This window comes from Anomaloglossus baeobatrachus (genome assembly GCF_048569485.1).
Source record: "Anomaloglossus baeobatrachus isolate aAnoBae1 chromosome 5 unlocalized genomic scaffold, aAnoBae1.hap1 SUPER_5_unloc_3, whole genome shotgun sequence".
NCBI lineage: Eukaryota > Metazoa > Chordata > Amphibia > Anura > Aromobatidae > Anomaloglossus > Anomaloglossus baeobatrachus.
Window position 1 is genome coordinate 1552621 of NW_027441806.1, and position 21480 is coordinate 1574100.

At 49.2% G+C, this 21480-nt stretch overlaps 2 protein-coding genes across 2 annotated transcripts in view; both read left to right on the forward strand.

Annotated features, from left to right (window-relative positions):
- Positions 1-10064, forward strand: part of LOC142259187 (uncharacterized) — a 39885-nt gene extending 29821 nt beyond the window's left edge. Inside the window, exons 10-13 of the mRNA XM_075331687.1 lie at positions 4940-5063; positions 5147-5244; positions 9561-9710; positions 9840-10064. Coding sequence (XP_075187802.1) covers positions 4940-5063; positions 5147-5244; positions 9561-9710; positions 9840-10064 — 597 coding nt within the window. The remainder of the gene's footprint in view (positions 1-4939; positions 5064-5146; positions 5245-9560; positions 9711-9839) is intronic.
- Positions 10065-10104: 40 nt separating this feature from the next.
- LOC142259188 (uncharacterized) overlaps positions 10105-21480 on the forward strand; it is a 184596-nt gene continuing 173220 nt past the window's right edge. The window contains 2 exon segments of the mRNA XM_075331688.1: positions 10105-10224; positions 10308-10421. Of these exon segments, the coding sequence (XP_075187803.1) occupies positions 10140-10224; positions 10308-10421 (199 nt within the window). The 5' untranslated portion in view covers positions 10105-10139.

The window sequence follows — 21480 nt, forward strand, 5'->3', positions numbered from 1 at the left end:
TCATTTTTTTCTGCCCTAATCATGATCTCCAGGGTCTGAGCTACCCTCTGTGGCTGAAACCACTGAAATTTTCTGCTGGGGGGCAGTATACACTTGCTTTCTTTATTGTTTGCTGGCAACAGCGGGAGTAGATTAACACTATGACCACTTGGACATAATTTTACTGCCCGCGGTCATTAACCCCTTCATGACCGCGGGCAGTAAAATTACGTCCTATTTTAACGTGACTTAACGACCAGGGACGTAATTTTACTGCCTAAACTTCATTTGATTGCCGTGGCCATAGCAACGGCTTTCAAATGATGTCCCCTGCTGTTTCTTACAGCAGGGGACCTTTGCTTGACCCCAGGGGGGGTGGCATCGCCACCCCCTATCGACGATCGATGTGATTGGCTGTTCAAATCTGAACCGCCAACCACATCGATCGCACTAATTTCGGCAAAAATAATGCCCGAATTAGTGCGATCCTGTGAGATCCAGCTATGAGATGCCGCAGCTGCTGCAGCATATCATAGGTGGACCTCAAACATGCCGCCCCCAGCCCCTGCAGCACTGATTGGAGCGATCGTGCTATGACGCGCAATCGCTCCAATCAGTGTGCAGTGGGGCGGTCTGATCTGCCGGTGGCCGCCCTCCCCAGGCCTGTACTGCTCTGGGGACCCTCCCCCAACATGGCTGCAGCGTGGAGTGGCTGGTACTTTTGGTACCACGCCACCGCTGCTGCCGCCGCAGACGCCGCCTCTGCTGTCACCGCGCCAGCTCCAAAGGTAAGTATTGTGCTCCGGCGATGGCCCCTGCGCGCTCCCGTGAAGGCCCCTGCGCGCTCCCGTGAAGGCCCCTGCCCGTGCCCCCCCAGATCTGCCCCCCTACGCCCCGATCTGCCCCCCTACGCCCCGATCTGCCCCCCGGCATCCCGATCTGCTCCCCACGCGATCTGCCTGCCTCCTCTGTCATCTGCTTCCAAGGTTCCTTCCTTCTGCCTTTGCTTCTCCGCCCCCTCTGCTCTCCCTCTAACCCCCCCCCATCTGCCCCCCCCTCTCCCCATCCCCCCCCCCCTGCCCCCCCCGACGTCCTCTTACCTGCCTTCACGGGTCGTCCGAGGTCTTCACTGGCCCGATCACATCTGCCTCCATCTGGGTCCTTCTGCTGATCTGTCCAACGTCCTGCCTGCTGCTGGTGTAAAGCTGTCTATCTCACTGCCTTCTTGTTCCTCTGCAACTCTTCTGGTCAGTGATCCTCTTGGTACTGTGAGTATAACTTTTTTTTTTTTTTTTTATTGTATCTTGTCCATTTTTACACTTCATCTGTCCGTGCGTCCCGCCAAGCGCTGATCAGGGATGCAGATAACGGATCTGCATCCGTGGTCAGTTTTTGGCATGACTTTTTTCCGTATTCGCGACGCTTTTTGTATCGCGTCCGTCCGTGCGTCCCGCCGAGCGCTGATCAGGGATGCAGATAACGGATCGGCATCCCTGCTCAATTTTTGGCGTGACTTTTTTCCGTATTCGCGACAATTTTTGTATGGCATCCGTCCGTGCGTCCCGCCGAGCGCTGATCAGGGATGCAGATAACGGATCGGCATCCCTGCTCAATTTTTGGCGTGACTTTTTTCCGTATTCCCGACGCTTTTTGTATCGCATCCGTCCGTGCGTCCCGCCGAGCGCTGATCAGGGATGCAGATAACGGATCGGCATCCCTGCTCAATTTTTGGCGTGACTTTTTTCCGTATTCGCGACAATTTTTGTATGGCATCCGTCTGTGCGTCCCGCCGAGCGCTGATCAGGGATGCACATAACATATCTGCATCCATGGTCAATTTTTGGCGTGACTTTTTTTTTTATGTATCCCCGACGCTTTTTTTATCGCATCCGACCGTGCGTCCTGCAGCGACCGATCAGTGCACTGCGTCTGTGCGTTTGAAAAGTCAAATGGCGCTCCTTCTCTTCTGAGCCCCGCCATGCGCCCAAACAATTACTTTCCACCACATATGATGTATCTGCGTACTCAGGAGAAAATGCACAATACGTTTTATGGTGCATTTTTTCCTGATAGCCTTGTGAAAAAAAAAGCTACCTAGTTGAAGCAACTGTTTTGTGGTAAAAAAAATTTTTTTCTTTTCACGGCTCAACGCTATAAACTTCTGTGAAGCCCCCAGGTGTTCAAAGTGCTCACCAAACATCTAGAAAAATTATTTGAGGGCTCTAGTTTCCAAAATGGTGTCACTTGTGGGGGAGCTCCACTGTTTAGGCACCATAGGGGGTCTCCAAACGTGACATGGCGTCCGCTAATGATTCCAACCAATTTTGCTGTCAAATGGCGCTCCTTCTCTTCTGAGCCCCGCCATGCGCCCAAACAATTACTTTCCACCACATATGATGTATCTGCGTACTCAGGAGAAAATGCACAATACATTTTATGGTGCATTTTTTCCTGTTACCCTTGTGAAAAAAAAAGCTACCTAATTGAAGCAACCGTTTTGTGGTAAAAAAAAATTTTTTCTTTTCACGGCTCAACGCTATAAACTTCTGTGAAGCCCCCAGGTGTTCAAAGTGCTCACCAAACATCTAGAAAAATTATTTGAGGGCTCTAGTTTCCAAAATGGGGTCACTTGTGGGGGAGATCCATTGTTTAGGCACCTCAGGGGGTCTTCAAACCTGACATGGCGTCCGCTAATGAGTGCAGCTAATTTTGCATTTAAATGGCGCTCCTTGCCTTCCGAGCACTGCCGTGTGTCCAAACATTTGATTTCCACCACATATGAGGTATCTGCGTACTCAGGAGAAAATGGACAATATATTTTATGTTGCATTTTTTCCCAATACCCTTGTGAAAAAAAAAGCTACCTAGTTGAAGCAACAGTTTTGTGGTAAAAAAAAATTTTTTTCTTTTCACGGCTCAACGTTATAAACTTCTGTGAAGCCCCCAGGTGTTCAAAGTGCTCATCAAACATCTAGAAAAAATATTTGAGGGCTCTAGTTTCCAAAATGGGGTCACTTGTGGGGGAGCTCCATTGTTTAGGCACCTCAGGGGGTCTTCAAACCCGACATGGCGTCCGCTAATGAGTGCAGCTAATTTTGCGTTCAAAAATTCAAATGGCGCTCCTTCCCTTCCGAGCTCCGCTGTGCACCCAAACAATTGATTTTTACCACATATGGGGTATCGGCGTACTCAGGAGAAAATGCACAATAAATTGTAGGGTGCACTTTCTCTTTTCTCCCTTGTGAAAATGAAAATTTTATGGCTAAAGTAACATTTTTGTGTTAAAAAGTAAAATTTTCATTTTTTCCTTCCACATTGCTTTGGTTCCTGTGAAGCACCTAAAGGGTTAATAAACTTTTTGGATGTGGTTTTGAGCAGAGTGAGGGGTGCAGTTTTTAGAATGGGGTCACTTTTGGGTATTTTCTGTCACCTCGGTCTCTCAAAGTCACCTCAAATGTGATGTGGTCCCTAAAAAAAATTATTTTCTAAATTTTGTTGGAAAAATGAGAAATTGCTGATGAACTTTGACCCCTTCTAACTTCCTAACGAAAAAAAAATTTGTTTCGAAAATTGCGCTGATGTAAAGTAGACAAGTGGGAAATGTTATTTAGTAACTATTTTGTGTGACATATTTCTCAGATTTATGGGCATAAATTTTCAAAGTTTGAAAATTGCGAAATTTTCAAAATTTTCGCCAAATTTCCTAAATTTTCACAAATAAACGCAAAAAATATCGGCCTAAATTTACCACTGACATGAAGTACAATATGTCACGAAAAAACAATCTCAGAATCGCCAGGATCCGTTGAAGCGTTCCAGAGTTATAACCTGTCAAAGTGACACTGGTCAGAATTGCAAAAAATGGCCCGGTCATTAGGGTGTTTTAGTGGCCGGGGGTGAAGGGGTTAAGGGGTTAAAATCTCCGAAACCAGTTTAGAATATCTAAACTTTTTTATTTACATAATTTTTCTAGTTTAGAAGGGAAATATAATGTGGGCACATTTTGTAATTAGGATAATATTCACTATTTTGCTGCCTTCATACAAGAAATGGGTGGCAAATTGTGCGTCAGCGAGTGCACAGATCTGTACACCATGTGTGGCCCCTCTTCTTCCGTTAGAGACAAGAATACATCGAATCCTAATCCCATTGCCCTGTTCTTAACCGAAAAACTGGGAAATTATTTGTTTTTGCACTTTTTTATTTTCCTACTCTTATTATGGAAGCAATTACTCTTTTATTTTTCCATTAACATTTTCGTATGAAGGATTGTTTTTTGTTATAACGATAATGTGCTACTTTTACGGTTGTACTAATTACATCGCACATTTCATGTTGACTATTTTTTAGTACCCAAATGATATCTCACCTCCCTTATCTCCATTAATTTTACATATCGCCTCATCTCCTTCCCATTCAGGTCCTTATAATATCGGATCCTCTCAGTGGAGATCTTCTATAGAAGAGAATTCTCCTGATTGCCCCGTGAAGGATGGATATGGACAGGGACAAGATGGCGGAGAGGATATTACACCTCACCCTAGAGATCCTCTTCCGGCTTACTGGAGAGGTGAGAGATTCTGATGACGTCACATTACACCATTCTTATCTATGGGAATAACAGATGGACAGAACTGGAGAGGTGAGGACTCTGGAAATGTCTGGAGTGAGATTTATTACTGTGTCTCTCCATAACCAGGATTACACAGTAGTGAAGAAGACCTCTAGTGAGCGCTGTCAGGCCCCTGTGTCTGAGGGATGGGGAAGACCCCTGAGCCCAATCATGGGGCCTCCACCTCACCCCCCGATACATGAGGACATCAATGACCAGAAGATCCTAGAACTCACCTACAAGATGATTGAGCTGCTGACTGGAGAGGTGACACTGCTGGGAATGCTGGGAAATTATATAGTAACTCTATGAAGGGATCGAGGGTGACGGTATCATTGTATGTGTCAGGTTCCTATAAGGTGTCAGGACGTCACCGTCTATTTCTCCATGGAGGAGTGGGAGTATTTAGAAGGACACAAAGATCTGTACAAGCACGTCATGAAGGAGGTTCCCCAGCCCCTCACATCACCAGGTAATAGACATGACTAAATACACACGGCCTATTATTATCTGTATGTAAGGAATGAATTCAGTCCCTGTATGTGTCTCCTCCAGTTCTATCCAGTAAGAGGACAACACCAGCGAGATGTCCCCGTCCTCTTCTCCCACAGGACTGTAAACAAGAAGATCCCGATGTTCCTCAGGATCATCAGGTAGATGGAGAGAGGGTGCCATGAAATCTCCCTATGATGTGTAGACGGCTGTGAAGGTCTTGTGCTCAGTCTTGTTTTATCATCCAGTATTATGTTTTATACTTGTGTAATGAGAGCGGTGGAGATGGCAGGATTAGAGCTGATTAGATGGGACTTCTCCATCTGGCTGTGACTTTTGGATCACATTTATCCTGTTCTCTACACTGAACACTTACATCAGGGTTTCGACACCACGTTATCAGAGAGAGAGAGAGCGCCCCTATTCCATGGGTCAGAAGGTCACAGCGCACGCCAGCACTAGTTGGATCTGCTTTGCCTTCCACGTAGCTGTTCAGACTGTCCTTGTGCTGGCGCTTCTAGGGTTAAGCAGACCCTTGTGTCTTTCTTGGCTTACCATCCTGAGTAGAGTTGATCGGACGGACAATAATCCGGTACCGGCGGATCACTGCCAGATTTAAAAAAAAGAGTCCGATCCGCTCCGGAATCCGGTGCCGGAGGATAAAAACGTTTGTGGAGGGGCTAGGGGGCTAGGAGCAAGCGCAGCATACTCACCGAGACACTGTCATGGCGGCACACTCCTTCCGGGTCACGGTGTTACCTTCCGGAGCCGATACTTCAATATTCATTGTTTTCCCCGCCCACCGGCGCGTGTTGGTTGCAGCTAGATGCGCCCCCCACCTTGAGTGGCAGCGTGTCAGCTAACTGCAACCAATCACAGGCGCCAGGACGGCCGGTGGGCGGGGAAAGCAGTGCACTGTCGGTCAGTTCACGGTGGTAAAGATAAACACTCGGCAGCACAGTTATAGCGCGCGGCTGCAGCCCCAGCTGTCGCGCTGTATCTGTGCTGCTGTGTATACAGTGCCCAGAGTCACGCGTGCAAGGCTTTGCCGGGTGCTGCCATGGCAGACTCGCATGAGCCCCTCACATGTGTGATTCCGGTGAAAGTAAAAAAAAAAAATCGACGTGTGGTTCCCCCTATTTACATCACCAGTCAAGATAACGCCGGCTGGGGGCTGGTATATCCCCAGCCCGCAGCCGCCCGGTATTGCCGCATCTATTTGATGTGACCATACTGGTGTGCGCTACTGGCTCTTCCCGCAGCCATGATGCGGTGCCAGTCGGGGTAATAGCAGGGGTTAATAGCAGCACACGGCTGCTACTAAACCCTAGCTTTGTTCGATGGCACAGCCGTCTATCAGATACCTGCATCACACAAACCTGTAAGTGACAGTAAATAAACACAGAGAACAATCCTTTATTTGGAATAAAATACAAACATCCCCTGCTTCACCACTTTATTAAGCCCAAACACCCTGCATCTCTGACGTAATCCACAGGAGAAGTCCCACGCCGCTTCAGCTCTGCTACATCTGAATATCACAGAGAGTGGCACGACCGACCGCTTTCTGTGAGCTCCAGAGAAGGAATGAGCTGCGCATTGAGCGCTGATGTCACTCAGGTCATTTGCGGTCACAGCTAGAGATTCCCACGGTCCTTCATCTGTGATTGCAGGTAACCTGACCTCAGGTGGAGGTCACTGAGTTCACAGAGCTGCATCTCCTAGCAGAAAAATCGCAGTTTTTTTGGCCAAGAGATGCAGATTTTGTGCTGAAATATTTATACCATATTCCTGCATCCAATCTACACTTCCTGCGGTATTTTGGCGGAATTTTTTTGCCACAGTTATTTTTAGGCGATTTTTGCCGTGTATTTTTGCCAGGAGGTGCACATTTGGTGCTGAAAGCGTCTGCACCAGCTTTCAGCACCAAATTTCCACCTGCTGGTAGAATTATTTTTTTTTCATCCCCAGCCATGATAACGCCGGCTGGGGGCTGGCATAATCTCAGCCTGCTGCTGTCTGAACATGAGCGTGCATGTGCCTAGAAACACATGCACGCTCCTGTCAGAAGTTTGCAGCTGTTCTGCGATGTCAGACTCGCGGGAGTTCCTCACAAGTGTGACTGCGGCGTAGAAAAAAACGCTTGCTTTTTTTTTAAAATAAATAATTAAAAACGACGTGCGGTCCCCCCAGTTTTCATCCCCAGACATGATAACGCCGGCTGGTAGCTGGTATATCCTGAGCCCGCAGCCGTCCGGTATTGCCGCATCTATTAGATGTGACAATACCGGTGTGCGATACCGGCTCTTCCCGGAGGCGTGATGCGGTGCCAGTCGGGGTAATAGCAGGGGCTAATAGCGGCGCACAGCTGCTGCTAAACCCTAGCTTTGTATGATGGCAGAGATGTCTATCAGATACCTGCATCACACAAACCTGTAAATGACAGTAAATAAACACAGACACAGAGAACAATCCTTTATTTTAAATAAAGTACAAAACACACCCTGCTTCACCTCTTTATTAAGCCCAAACACCCTGCAGCTCCGACGTAATCCACAGGAAAAGTCCCACGCCGACACATCCAGCGCTGCTACATCTCAGAGCGAGCAGCTATAGAGAAGACTGCCCGCTCTGAGTGCAGCCTATTACTGAGCCGCGATAAGCGATGACCGCAGCAGAGCTGTCACAGGCTGGTGGGCGCGTCAGCCTGCAACCAATCACAGCTGAGAAGACGGCCGGTGGGCAAGGAAAACACGGAAAGCTCTGCGATTGGGTGCACAGGAAGTGAAAGCGCGACCCGGAAGCAGTGTGCCGCCATGACACCGAGTCTAGGTAAGTATGAAACGCTCATTTATTTATTGTTTTTTTTTTTCATTTTTATTACTTGTCAATTCCGGATCGTGCACCCGGAATCCCGCGCCCGGGTCCGGCCCGAAGATAGTTGAAGTTGAAACCGTGCGGATCCTGATGTTTACGGTCCGGGTCCGCTCAAAACTAAACCTGAGTTGTCTCAGCTGTTTTGATTTCTGCACTCCCCCGTTATAAGTACTCACCACTTTACCTCGGTAGTTACCAGTGATAACTTGCTTTTCCATGGCCTGGCATGGAGGTGAGAGCCATGGAAAGAAAAATAGTTTTGAATTTGATCCTGGAGATTGCTGCTTGGAAGTTTTCTTTGGTGTTTTCCTATTGATCATCTCACTTTTTATTCATTTCTCTTTCCATCCCCCTTTTTTACCACCTGTTTGGGAATGCAGTTTCTTTTTCCTTTGTCTGTCGTATTCCTTTTGTGTCATTATCATAAAGCAGGACTAATGTTCCTCCTGCCCTGCTCACTAGACACGGTTGTGATTAGGGTAAGACAGGGATAGACACGTGATTGCTGCACAAGGGGAAAGAACCAGTCTTGGGACATCGTGGAGCTCAGGGTTGCACAGAGTAAGTGACATGGTTTATTCTTCCTGTTTTTCCCTAGAGGCAGTGGCTCCCACCCCCTCTTTCTCATGATACACCACTCAGCCTCTTGGTGGAACACAACAACCAGGGACTGCCCTGTATTGGTACCTCGTACCTACTGTCAGCAAAGTCCAACCTCAGAGGCTCTGGTGATGACTGGGTAGGCATTTAATCATGTCCATCTGGGTAAGCCTGGTTCAGAGTGCAGTGATGTAACGCCCTTCTCCTAAACCTATTAGCATGACAGGTTTACATGTAATTCTTCAAATGACATGATTCAGAAGAAACTCTCAAAGGCTCCATTCACTGTAATGAGGCAGCAGAGTTAAGGCTACTTTACACGCTGCGATATCGGTCCCGATATCGCTAGCGTGGGTACCCGCCCCCATCTGTTGTGCGACACGGGCAAAACGCTGCCCGTGGCGCACAACATTGCACAGACCCGTCACACATACTTACCTGCCCGGCGACGTCGCTGTGACCGGCGAACCGCCTCCTTTCTAAGGGGGTGGTCCGTGCGGCGTCACAGCGACGTCACTGAGCGTCCGCCCAATAAAAGCGGAGGGGCGGAGATGAGTGGCCGGAACATCCCGCCCACCTCCTTCCTTCCGCATTGTGGCCGGGAGGCAGGTAAGAAGAGGTTCCTCGTTCCTGCGGCGTCACACATAGCGATGTGTGCTGCTGCAGGAGCGACGAACTACATCGTTACTGCTGCAGAAACGATAATCGAGAATGGACCCCCATGTCACCGATGAGCGATTTTGCACGTTTTTGCAACGATGCAAAATCGCTCATCGGTGTCACACGCAGCAACATCGCTAATGCGGCCGGATGTGCGTCACAAATTCCGTGACCCCAACGACTCCGCATTAGCGATGTCACAGCGTGTAAAGCCCCCTTTAGTCTGGACTCCTCATGGCAGCGCGGCAATCATCCCTATCTAGTGAATGGTTATCTCCAGTAATTGTATTATTACAGCGGATTCTTTATGATGTTACATCATCCTTTTCTCCCCATTCAGGTCCTTACAATATCGGATTCTCTCAGTGGAGATCTTCTATATAAGAGAATTCTCCTGATTGACCCATCAGGGATGGATATGGACAGGGACAAGATGGCGGAGAGGATATTACACCTCACCCTAGAGATCCTCTTCCGGCTTACTGGAGAGGTGAGAGATTCTGATGACGTCACATTACATCATTCTTATCTATGGGAATAACAGATGGACAGAACTGGAGAGGTGAGGACTCTGGAAATGTCTGGAGTGAGATTTATTACTGTGTCTCTCCATAACCAGGATTACACAGTAGTGAAGAAGACCTCTAGTGAGCGCTGTCAGGCCCCTGTGTCTGAGGGATGGGGAAGACCCCTGAGCCCAATCACGGGGCCTCCACCTCACCCCCCGATACATGAGGACATCAATGACCAGAAGATCCTAGAACTCACCTACAAGATGATTGAGCTGCTGACTGGAGAGGTGACACTGCTGGGAATGCTGGGACATTATACAGTAATGCTATGAAGGGATCGGGGGTGACGGTATCATTGTATGTGTCAGGTTCCTATAAGGTGTCAGGACGTCACCGTCTATTTCTCCATGGAGGAGTGGGAGTATTTAGAAGGACACAAATATCTGTACAAGGACGTCATGATGGAGGTTCCCCAGCCCCTCACATTACCAGGTAATAGACAGGACTAAATACACACGGCCTATAATTATCTGTATGTAAGGAATGAATTCAGTCCTTGTATGTGTCTCCTCCAGTTCTATCCAGTAAGAGGACAACACCAGAGAGATGTCCTCGTCCTCTTCTCCCACAGGACTGTAAACAAGAAGATCCCGATGTTCCTCAGGATGTGTTTCCTCCAGCTCTATCCAGTAAGAGATATCTACTCATGTACTTTCTGCACTAATTTTCTGTTTACATTTTTAGGCTTTCTGCTCAGTTTTTTTTTTCAGCTGTATTTTCTTTGCTTCTGCTGTTTGTTTCTAGTGCCTTCTTTATGTCGTTATGAAGGCAACTCAAAGACCTGCAGAGGGTTCATGAATACCCTGTTTCCCCGAAAATACGACCTGCACTGAAAATAAGACCTAGCATGATTTCTTTATCGTTCCTATGGGAGACCCAGACATTGGGTGTATAGCTTCTGCCTCCGGAGGACACACAAAGTACTACACTCAAAAGTGTAGCTCCTCCCTCTGAGCTTATACACCCCCTGGAGAAACCAGATCTAGCCAGTTCATTGCTTTGTGTTCAGGAGGCATACATCCACACATGCATTCTCATCTGATTTTTTAATTTTGGAAAGAGTTTGAAGAAAAGCGGGTCCAAGTGTGGACCCCCGGCATGTCCCTTCTCACCCCACTGTGTCGGCGGTGCTGTTAAGGTTGATTCCAAGGCTGGAGCCTTACATGCCGCGCTCCTTCACCATCCCTTGGGCTCTGGCTTGAAGTGGGAGCCAGCACGGTTCTCCATGCTTTGCAGGAGACCGGTCTCCATCCGCAGCCCTTCTGGATCCTGCTGGACGGAGCACTCATCCCCAGGGACCTGGCCCTGCGTCTCAGCAAGCTAAGTACCTGAGACGTTTATATTCGGGGGGGTCCCTGTACTTTATTATGGTGGGAGAGTGTGCTGAGTGAGTTTTCTGACATTTCCGGCCGGTTCTCTGGCTGTCGCCTGAGAACCACGCCGATGGTGCCTGCGCGCCGGCCGCACCGCTCAAATTTAGGCCCCGGCTTTGCCGGAGGCCTACTTTCGGTTTCACTGCCCTCGCATGTCATTCATGCAGAAGGACAGTGCGGCTCCACCCAGCGGCTGTTTTGCACAGGGAAGAGACACTCCTCACTGAGTACGTGTCTCCTCCCCTGTAAGTCTCTTTGGCCCTTCAGATCCCGCTCTCAAAGTTGGTCCCTACCCCTCTCCTCGCTCCGGCGCCATTTTATCAGCGTTTTTCTCTGCGATCATCACTGGCTGCAGCATCCCTGCTGAGGTGCTTGGGGGTCCGGGCTTTGGGATCTGGAGGGCACACAACACCGCTCCAGCGGTCTGGTAAGCCACAACCTCTGGTTGTGGGCCTCTGTATATACTCTCTGAGGTCACACTGGCAGAGCCCCCACTTCAGCAGCATGTCTCACACGAGGAGCAAGGCTCCAAAGCTGTATTCAATATGCACTGCATGTAAGCTCCTACTGCTGAACAGAGCACCAATCTCCATTGTGCTGCCTGCTCTAACCTGACGATACCTCAGCCTGGAATCGTACCCCCAGGGGTATCTCCGGCTGCTCCGGCTCCTGTGGCTGAACCCCCGGCTTGGGTAGAATCCTTATCTAGGTCTATTACCCAGTCTTTCGCAGACTCCATGGGACAGCTGTCCCGGACTTTGCTGAACATGCATCAGCCCCCTTCACAGGGTGCCTCTGCTGCTAGGGCTCTCTCAGCGGAGCTCACAGAGGATTCTTCATCTGGTCCCAGGCCCCATCCTCCTAAGAGGAGACGTAGGGCTCCCTCCCCTTCCTCATCCCGCGGCTCTGTTTCAGAGGCTGACTCGCGGGACGAGGAGGATGCCTATACAGGGGGCTCGGATGCTACCTCCATGTGCCCCATTGATCTGTCCGAAAGTGACTCAGATGTTAGTGATTTGATTGCGTCCATTAATTCTGTACTGGACCTCAATCCACCAGTATCAGAGGAGCAACCCTCTCTGGCAGAAAAGCACCAGTTTACCTTGCCTAAGAGGACAAAGAGTGTGTTCTTCAACCACTCCAGTTTTCAGGCCGCTGTGACCAAGCCTAGGGCCTGTCCTGACAAACGCTTCCCAAAGCCTGGTTCTGATGACCGTTTTCCCTTTCCACCGGAGGTGGTCAAGGAGTGGGCTCATTCACCAAAGGTAGACCCTCCGGTGTCTAGACTCTCAGCCCGGACCGTGGTCTCTGTGGCTGATGGCACCTCTCTTAAGGATTCCACTGACCGTTAGGTTGACCTTCTGGCCAAATCTGTATATGAGGCGGCAGGGGCCTCGTTCTCCCCATCTTTTGCAGCAGTATGGGCTCTCAAAGCCATCTCTGCTTCTCTGGAGGAGATGCATTCCCTCGCCAGGGAATCTATGCCCGAGATGGTTGCCTTAACTTCCCAAGCTTCCGCTTTTTCATCCTATGCCATGTCTGCCATGCTGGAGGCTTCTCACCGCACTGCGGTGGCTTCGGCTAATTCCCTCGCTATCCGCAGGATCTTGTGGCTTCGACAGTGGAAGGCAGATGCTTCTTCAAAGAAGTACCTTGCTGGGCTCCCTTTTGCTGGGTCCAGGCTATTCAGTGAACAACTGGATGAAATTATTAAGGAAGCTACTGGCGGGAAGAGTACTTCCATGCCACAAATCAAAACCAGGAAACCTGTCCAGGGTAGGAACCAGTCGAGGTTTCGTTCCTTTCGTTACTTCAACTGGTCGTCCTCTAAGCCCTCGGCCTCGTCCACTAACTCAGCCAAGGACCAAAAATCCAACTGGCGCACAAAGGCGCGTCCACAGAAGACCGCAAGGAGCTGCTGCCACTAAGACAGCCTCCTCTTGACTATCTGTCCGCGCCAGCAACGTCCTTAGTCGGTGGCAGGCTCTCCCACTTTGTCGACGCGTGGTTTCAACACGTCTCCGATCAGTGGGTGCGGGATGTCATCTCCCACGGCTGCAGGATAGAATTCTCTTCCAGCCCGCCAAACAGATTTTTTCTGTCAACTCCCCCCTGTTCCAAGGCCGCCGCCTTCTCTCAGGCCGTGGCATCCTTGCAGGCCAACGGAGTAATTGTACCGGTTCCCACCCGGGAACGGTTCAGAGGTTTCTACTCAAATCTCTTCCTAGTCCCCAAAAAGGACGGTTCCTTCCGGTCCATCCTGGATCTCAAGCTTCTCAACAAGCATGTTCAGGTGCGGCATTTTCGCATGGAATCTCTGCGGTCAGTCATTGCCTCAATGACCCAAGGGGATTTCCTGGCATCCATCGACATCAGAGATGCCTATCTGCATGTGCCAATTGCAGTTTCTCACCAGCGTTGGCTACGTTTTGTAATCGGAGAGGAACATTTCCAATTCGTGGCTCTCCCCTTCGGGTTAGCCACGGCCCCTCGGGTATTCACCAAGGTCATGGCAGCAGTGATTGCGGTCCTGCACCTACAGGGGTTGGCAGTGATTCCTTACCTGGACGACCTTCTAGTCAAGGCTTCATCCAGCGCAGACTGTCAGCGGAGTGTCTCGCTCACTCTCGCCACTCTAGCCCAATTCGGGTGGCTGGTCAATCTGCCCAAATCCACTCTGACTCCGACCCAGAGTCTCACGTACCTAGGGATGCAGTTCGAGACTCTTCCGGCACTTGTGAAGTTGCCCTTGATCAAACAGCAATCCCTCCAACTGGCGGTGCGCTCTCTGCTGAGGCCCCGCCGTTATTCCATCAGGCACCTGATGCAGGTGCTTGGTCAGATGGTGGCGTCAATGGAGGCTGTTCCCTTTGCCCAGTTCCATCTGCGTCCTCTGCAGCTGGACATTCTCCGCTGTTGGGACAAGCGGCCTTCCTCCTTGCACAGGTTAGTGGCTCTGTCGCCACAGACCAGGAGCTCTCTTCAGTGGTGGCTTCGGCCTCTCTCTCTGTCTCAGGGGCGCTCCTTCCTGACTCCGTCCTGGGTGATTCTCACCACGGATGCCAGTCTATCCGGCTGGGGAGCGGTATGTCTCCACCACCGAGCGCAGGGCACTTGGACTCCGTCCGAGTCAGCCCTCTCGATCAATGTGCTGGAAACCAGAGCTGTGCTTCTAGCTCTCCTAGCCTTTCACCACCTGTTGGCGGGCAAGCACATCCGAGTCCAGTCAGACAATGCGACAGCGGTTGCCTACATCAATCACCAAGGCGGGACACGCAGCCGCCTGGCAATGTTGGAGGTACAACGCATTCTTCAATGGACTCCAAGTCCACCATATCCGCAGTCCACATCCCAGGCGTGGAAAACTGGGAAGCAGATTATCTCAGCCGTCAAACCGTGGACAGTGGCGAGTGGTCCCTGCACCCGGCAGTGTTTCAGTCAATCTGCCGCAAGTGGGGCACTCCGGAAGTGGACCTAATGGCATCCCGTCACAACAACAAGGTTCCGGTTTACGTGGCTCGCTCCCACGATCCTCAGGCCTTCGCCGCGGACGCTCTGGTTCAAGACTGGTCCCAGTTTCGTCTGTCCTACGTGTTTCCCCCTCTAGCTCTCTTGCCCAGAGTTCTGCGCAAGATCAGAATGGAGGGCCGTCGAGTCATTCTCATTGCCCCGGACTGGCCCAGGCGAGCTTGGTACCCAGACCTGCTCCATCTGTCCGTAGAGGTGCCGTGGCATCTTCCGGACCGTCCAGACCTTCTCTCACAAGGTCCGTTTTTCCGCCAGAATTCTGCGGCTCTCAGATTGACGGCGTGGCTCTTGAGTCCTGGATCTTGACGGCTACTGGTATCCCACCTGAAGTCATCTCCACGATGACTCGGGCCCGTAAGTCTTCCTCTGCCAAGATCTATCACAGGACTTGGAAAATTTTCCTGTCCTGGTGTCGCTCTTCTGGCCATTCTCCTTGGCCTTTTTCCTTGCCGACCCTTCTGTCGTTTCTACAGTCCGGTCTGCAGCTGGGACTGTCCCTCAACTCTCTCAAGGGACAAGTCTCGGCTCTGTCAGTGCTGTTCCAGCGGCGTATCGCCCGGCTGGCTCAGGTCCGCACCTTCATGCAAGGTGCGTCTCACATCATTCCGCCTTACCGGCGGCCCTTGGATCCCTGGGACCTCAATTTGGTTCTCACGGCTTTGCAGAAACCCCCCTTTGAACCTCTTAGGGAGGTTTCTTTGTTTCGTCTTTCACAAAAAGTGGTCTTTCTAGTGGCCATAACTTCCCTCAGGAGAGTATCTGATTTAGCTGCGCTCTCTTCGGAGTCCCCTTTTTTGGTTTTTCATCAAGACAAGGTGGTTCTCCGTCCGACTCCGGACTTTCTCCCTAAGGTGGTTTCTCCTTTCCACCTTAACCAGGACATTACCCTACCTTCCTTTTGTCCGGCTCCTGTTCATCGCTTTGAAAAAGCGTTGCATACTCTGGATCTGGTGCGGGCGCTCCGGATCTATGTGTCTCGCACCGCTGCCCTTAGGCGGTGCACCTCTCTTTTTGTGCTAACCACAGGTCGGCGCAAGGGCCTCTCTGCTTCTAAGCCGACCTTAGCCCGTTGGATTAGGTCCACCATTTCGGATGCCTACCTGGGTCCTCAGGTGCCTCCCCCGCCGGGGATCAAGGCACACTTGACCAGAGCTGTCGGTGCCTCTTGGGCTTTCAGGCACCAGGCTACGGCTCAGCAAGTCTGTCAGGCTGCCACTTGGACTAGCCTGCATACCTTTTCAAAGCACTACCAAGTGCATGCTCATGCTTCGGCAGATGCGAGCTTAGGCAGACGCATCCTTCAGGCGGCTGTCGCCCACTTGTGAAGTTAGGCTCTGCCTACTTCTCAGTTTTTCTGTTTATTCCCACCCATGGACTGATTTGAGACGTCCCATTGTCTGGGTCTCCCATAGGAACGAAAAAGAAAAAGAGAATTTTGTTTACTTACCGTAAATTCTTTTTCTTATAGTTCCGTATTGGGAGACCCAGCACCCTCCCTGTTGCCTGTTGGCAGTTTCCTTGTTCCGCGTGTTATCACCGGCTGTTGTTGTAGACAGAGGCTCCGGTTGTTCCGGTTCTTGCTCTGTTTTTACTTATGGGTGGCTAGTCTCCTTCAGCTTTTGCACTAAACTGGCTAGATCTGGTTTCTCCAGGGGGTGTATAAGCTCAGAGGGAGGAGCTACACTTTTGAGTGTAGTACTTTGTGTGTCCTCCGGAGGCAGAAGCTATACACCCAATGTCTGGGTCTCCCAATACGGAACTATAAGAAAAAGAATTTACGGTAAGTAAACAAAATTCTCTTTTTTATGGGATTTTAAGAGAATACTTGAAATATAAGCCCTACTCCAAAAATAAGCCCTAGTTACAGTCAGGGCCAGCGTTGCGAGAGTCAAGCTGTGCAATTTCTTAGGAAATCCACTCTCTTAGGGTCCCCATCAGTTGTAATAATAATAATAATAATAATTTTATTCATTTATATAGCGCTATTAATTCCACAGCGCTTTACATACATTTGCAACACTGTCCCCATTGGGGCTCACAATCTAGAGTCCCTATCTGTATGTCTTTGGAGTGTGGGAGGAAACCGGAGTACCCGGAGGAAACCCACGCAAACACGGGGAGAACATACAAACTCCTTGCAGATGGTGTCCTTGGTGGGATTTGAACCCAGGACCCCAGCGCTGCAAGGCTGCAGTGCTAACCACTGAGCAGTTGTATTCTGAGGTTTATTGTTTAAGGACCTTTGTTGGCTTCAAAGTCATGTGACATGATGTAACCAAAGGTATCTTAATTGCAGGAGTCTAAATGAACTGACCAGAAGACAGGCTGGCATGCAGGACTGGCATTAGGGGAAAGGGAGCGCAAACTGGACAATTTCACAGAACCCCCATTCTCCTAGCGGCCCCAGTGTTTATATGCCAATTATAGGACTGCTTAAGGACCTTTTTGACATACCGTCATGTGACCAAAGGCTGGTAGGTGGGTCTGTGTGTGTGTGTGGGGGTGTGTGTGTGTGTGTGTGTGTGTGCGCGTGTTCACGCTAATTTTAACCAGCTTTGCCAAAATGGGTAGAGCTTGGCCAGAAGAAGGGTGTGATGCCACCGCTTCTCTAATTCATAACAAACTGCAGCGTTCCCTATGCCAGAAATCTCACTCCAGTCCCTGGTGTCATTTGTCAGTGTCCATTGCCGGTATTGATGAATTGGAGCACTAATGTTTATCTGCAAGACCCTGCTACTTGCTTTGGTTACAAAGCCTAAGGTTAGGCCATCAACGTTATAGTCCCGGACAATCCCGTTAAATATCCGGTATCTGTCCATCTGTCTCTAACTATTTTATGTTAGTCTTTGAAAAAGAATTTCTTTGAAATTGTCTATGTTGTGGATCAATGTTCCAAGGAGATTTTTGCAGGTTTTGCCAACTGTCATGGTGGCGTCAGGATCTGTGGAAATGATAGATTCTGGTACTCTGCATGTTTGCTGTGATGTCTGTGAGCAGCACAGGGAAGACGCAGGCTTTAAACTACAGGCTTGGGCAGGCTAGCAAGAGTTATTCTCTGCTGGGCTGCTTGTTAATGTCTTTGATCACATGCTGTAGAGGAGAAAGTATCTATCAATCCCTTTTTGTATATGCTGGCTGGACTATTTTATTAATGCCAGCTATTGGTTACCTATACTGGTCTGGTGAGGTGTTGAGATCCAGACTTATGGGTGGTTGTTTTGTATTATTGCTGTGAGCTGTTGTGGTTTTAACCCTTGTTGTGTTTTTGTTGCTGCCTTTCTGCTCTTGCTTTTCTCCTTAGTCTCTCACTGTTTATTTCTGTGAGTTTGCAATGTGTCCTGTCTGTCTTAATATTTGTTTCCATTATATTCCTGCCCCTTCCTTCCCCGGGGGATAACAGATTAGATCTAGTCAGGAGAATAGTAAGGCACGGGACTCAGGCATCTCCATATTCAGGGGTAATCAAGAGGTTAGAAACAGTTTAGGGTCCCCTAGCGTGAGGGACAGTATAGTAGCCCCCTGTCCCTCATTATCCTGCAGTCACATTGTGACAATCAATCAGATTATTTACTGTAGCACATTCCAGAGAACTGGTGCTAGTAATGGGAGATTCGAATTAACGAAGATGTAACTCTTAGATAGGGATGGGAGATCCCGATTTGTAAAGATCGGAGATCGTACCGATCACATAGTGATCGTGTGCACGATCCCAATCACGAGCTTTCCTGGAAAGCTCGTGTTACAGATTGGTCCAGATCGGGACCAGGGGCTGTAAAAAGAAAGCACATTATTAAAATAAAAAACTTTATGATCATACTTACTGGTCACATGACTATGACGTTTTCAAAGGTCCTCTTAACTTCCGAGGGTATTCACTGCACTGCTCGTCACTTGGCTGTTTTCGGCCATGTTCGCGGTGATGTCAGGGTTCACCCGAGTCCATGGCTCATAGACTCGATTGAACTTTGACTGTGACTGTGTGAGTGTCGCATCGCATCACGGCACTCAATCTCAAGACAGCAGCGGGTCTGCTGCTTGTGTTTCCATGCAGCTGAAGCGCTCCTGTCCTGAGATCAGTCCATGCGGGGTTATGCCCATGCGAGACGCAAGTGCAATCATCCCCTCACTGTCAGCCTGCTTCTTGCTCTGTACAGAGCGATTTAGCAGAGCTGGCAATGCTCTCTGCTTCTCACTGTGTATAGACTGTGTCTGTAAAGAGTGATGAAGCTGACAATGCTCTACCTGTGGATTACTTCGGACTAAGGATTTTTTATTATAAAGATGGATTCTCTAAATGTTTTTTTTTTGGTTATATTTCTAATAAAAAAAAAATTCTCTGTTGTATTTTTTTTCTGTTTACTAGAAACTCATGGTGGCCATGTCTAATTTGGCGTGAAACCATGAATTTCGGACTTAGTACCATCTGAGAATACAAAGCTGGTATTAACCCCTTTATTACCCAGCGTGCCACCACCACTAGGGCCACTGGATGATCCGGGTAAAGCGCCTGGAAAAGGCGCTAAGGAACAATGAGCCATTTCCAGGGGCGGGTGCGGACTGCCGAGAATCCCAGCCCCCAGCTGACTGGCTGAACTTGACTGGCGATCAAAATACAGCGGGAGCCCACACCTTTTTTTTTTTTTATTTATTATTTTTTTTTTAAATAATTAAAAAAATAATAATAATGGGCTTCCCTGTATTTTGATTGCCAGTCAGGCAAAGCCAGGCAGATGGGGTGAAGGTGGCAGCCAGTAGCTGTCCGCTTTCATCTGCGCTGAGTATCAAAAATATAGCGGAGCGCTACATCATCATTTTTTAAAATCATTTATTTTCATAAAATTATATATTGTGCTCACTTTTTTGTTTTTATGTATTTTTTTTGAGTTCAGTACAAACAGGGAGTGGCCCCTTTCTCAGTGAGCTGGGCATTTCATTCTGTGCATCCCCGGACTGTGTGACCTGTTGGGACCCGGTCACTCTCAGCCCTTAGCCACATTGAGGCCTATTTTAGACCTATGGTAAGGTTTTAATATTAGAGAGTGTAGGTACTATCCCAACTGGGTACACCTTGACGTTTGGTGGGATAGCTTTATGCTTTTTTTGATCAAAAACAGTGTTTACTAAGTACCCTATGTTTATATGCACTATGCTTTTATTTAGTTACAGCAGGGTATGTTTTCACAATTTTTTCCTTGGTTTCTCTTTATTAGAAATAAATACACAGACACACTTAGGGAGTCCATCTTTATTACTCCCTCTCACCCCTCCACGATCCTGGTCTTCTGTCACTCATCTAGCTCTGCTATATCAGAATGCACGAGGTGGAGGAAGAGCGCTGCTGCTGCTGCTCCCGCACTGTCTAATCACTCAATGAGTGATCAGAGGCTTTGGGTTGGTAAGCGGGGATTTCACTGCTGCCACCTTTGCCACAGTAGCCTAACGAACGGGTTACTATACTATAGTAACGGTGATCTCCGATCACCTGATTCTGGCGCCGCTATTCATCACCGGCTGTGGCAGCCAATCCCTGCATGTTGGCTGATTGTGTAAAGAGCGCCAACATGCAGGGAGGGGGAGCCGAGCATGTGCCTGAGCATCTCGCTGGTACACTGCGGTCGCTGAGTTTACAGAGTACTGAGCTGCTTGGGAAAGCACCGTGTACCGGCGAGCATGCTGACACTACAGGACCTTTGCACGATGTCATAATCATGTGACCCAGTCTGTAGCCAATGGGATAATACAACATTCCCATGTGACTGATCATATGGCTATGACGTCACGGAAGGTCCTTTGGTTACCGGGAGGACACCGCGATGATCGTACTCGGAAGCAGAAGCAGCGGGAGACAGAGTGCAGGATACGTCGCGGGACCTGTAAGTATAATGATAATGTTTATTATTAACTGTATTCTTTATTTTACAGCCCCCCGCCCCATCCCATAACTGTAAAGTCTAAGATCGGTGATTGGATGCACGATCATGTTATCTCGATCCCGATCTCGAACTTCACAAAATGATTCGATGAGTCTCCCCGATCCCGACCATCGGGGGGGATCACTCATCACTACTCTTAAGCCTGCTTTACATGTATCAATTTCTCGTGCGATCGCATTTGCGATCGCACCCGCCCCCTTCGTTTGTGCGATATGGGCAATTTGTTGCCCGTGTCGCACAAAGTCGTAAACCTCCGTCACATGTACTTTCCTTCAAAACGACCTCGCTGTGGGCGGTGAACATCCTCTTCCTGAAGGGGGAGGGACGTTCGGCGTCACAGCGACGTCACACAGCGGCTGGCCAATAGAAGCGGAGGGGCGGAGATGAGCGGGAAGTAAACATCCCGCCCACCTCCTTCCTTGCGCATTGGCGGCGGGACGCAGGTAAGCTGCAGTTCAGCGTTCCCGGGGTGTCACACAGAGCGATGTGTGCTGCCCCGAGAACGATGAGCAACCGGCGCGCAGTAGGACGTGCGATTTTTTTTTTTTTTTTTTTTTTTTTTTTTTTTTTTTTAATAAAATGAGCGACGTGTCAACGAGCAACGATAAGGTGAGTAATTTTGCTCGTTAACAGACGCTCGTAGCTGTCACACGCTACGATATGTCAAACGGCGCCGGATGTGCGTCACTTTCGACGTGACCCTGAAGATATATCGTTTGATATATCGTAGCGTGTAAAGCCCGCTTTAGATCGAAATTGGACAACAGATTCAGGATACATTTATTTCTAATTTAATTTCTGATGTTATGGTTTAAAAAAAAATGTACTTTCAAGATAATATCATAAAAAATAAT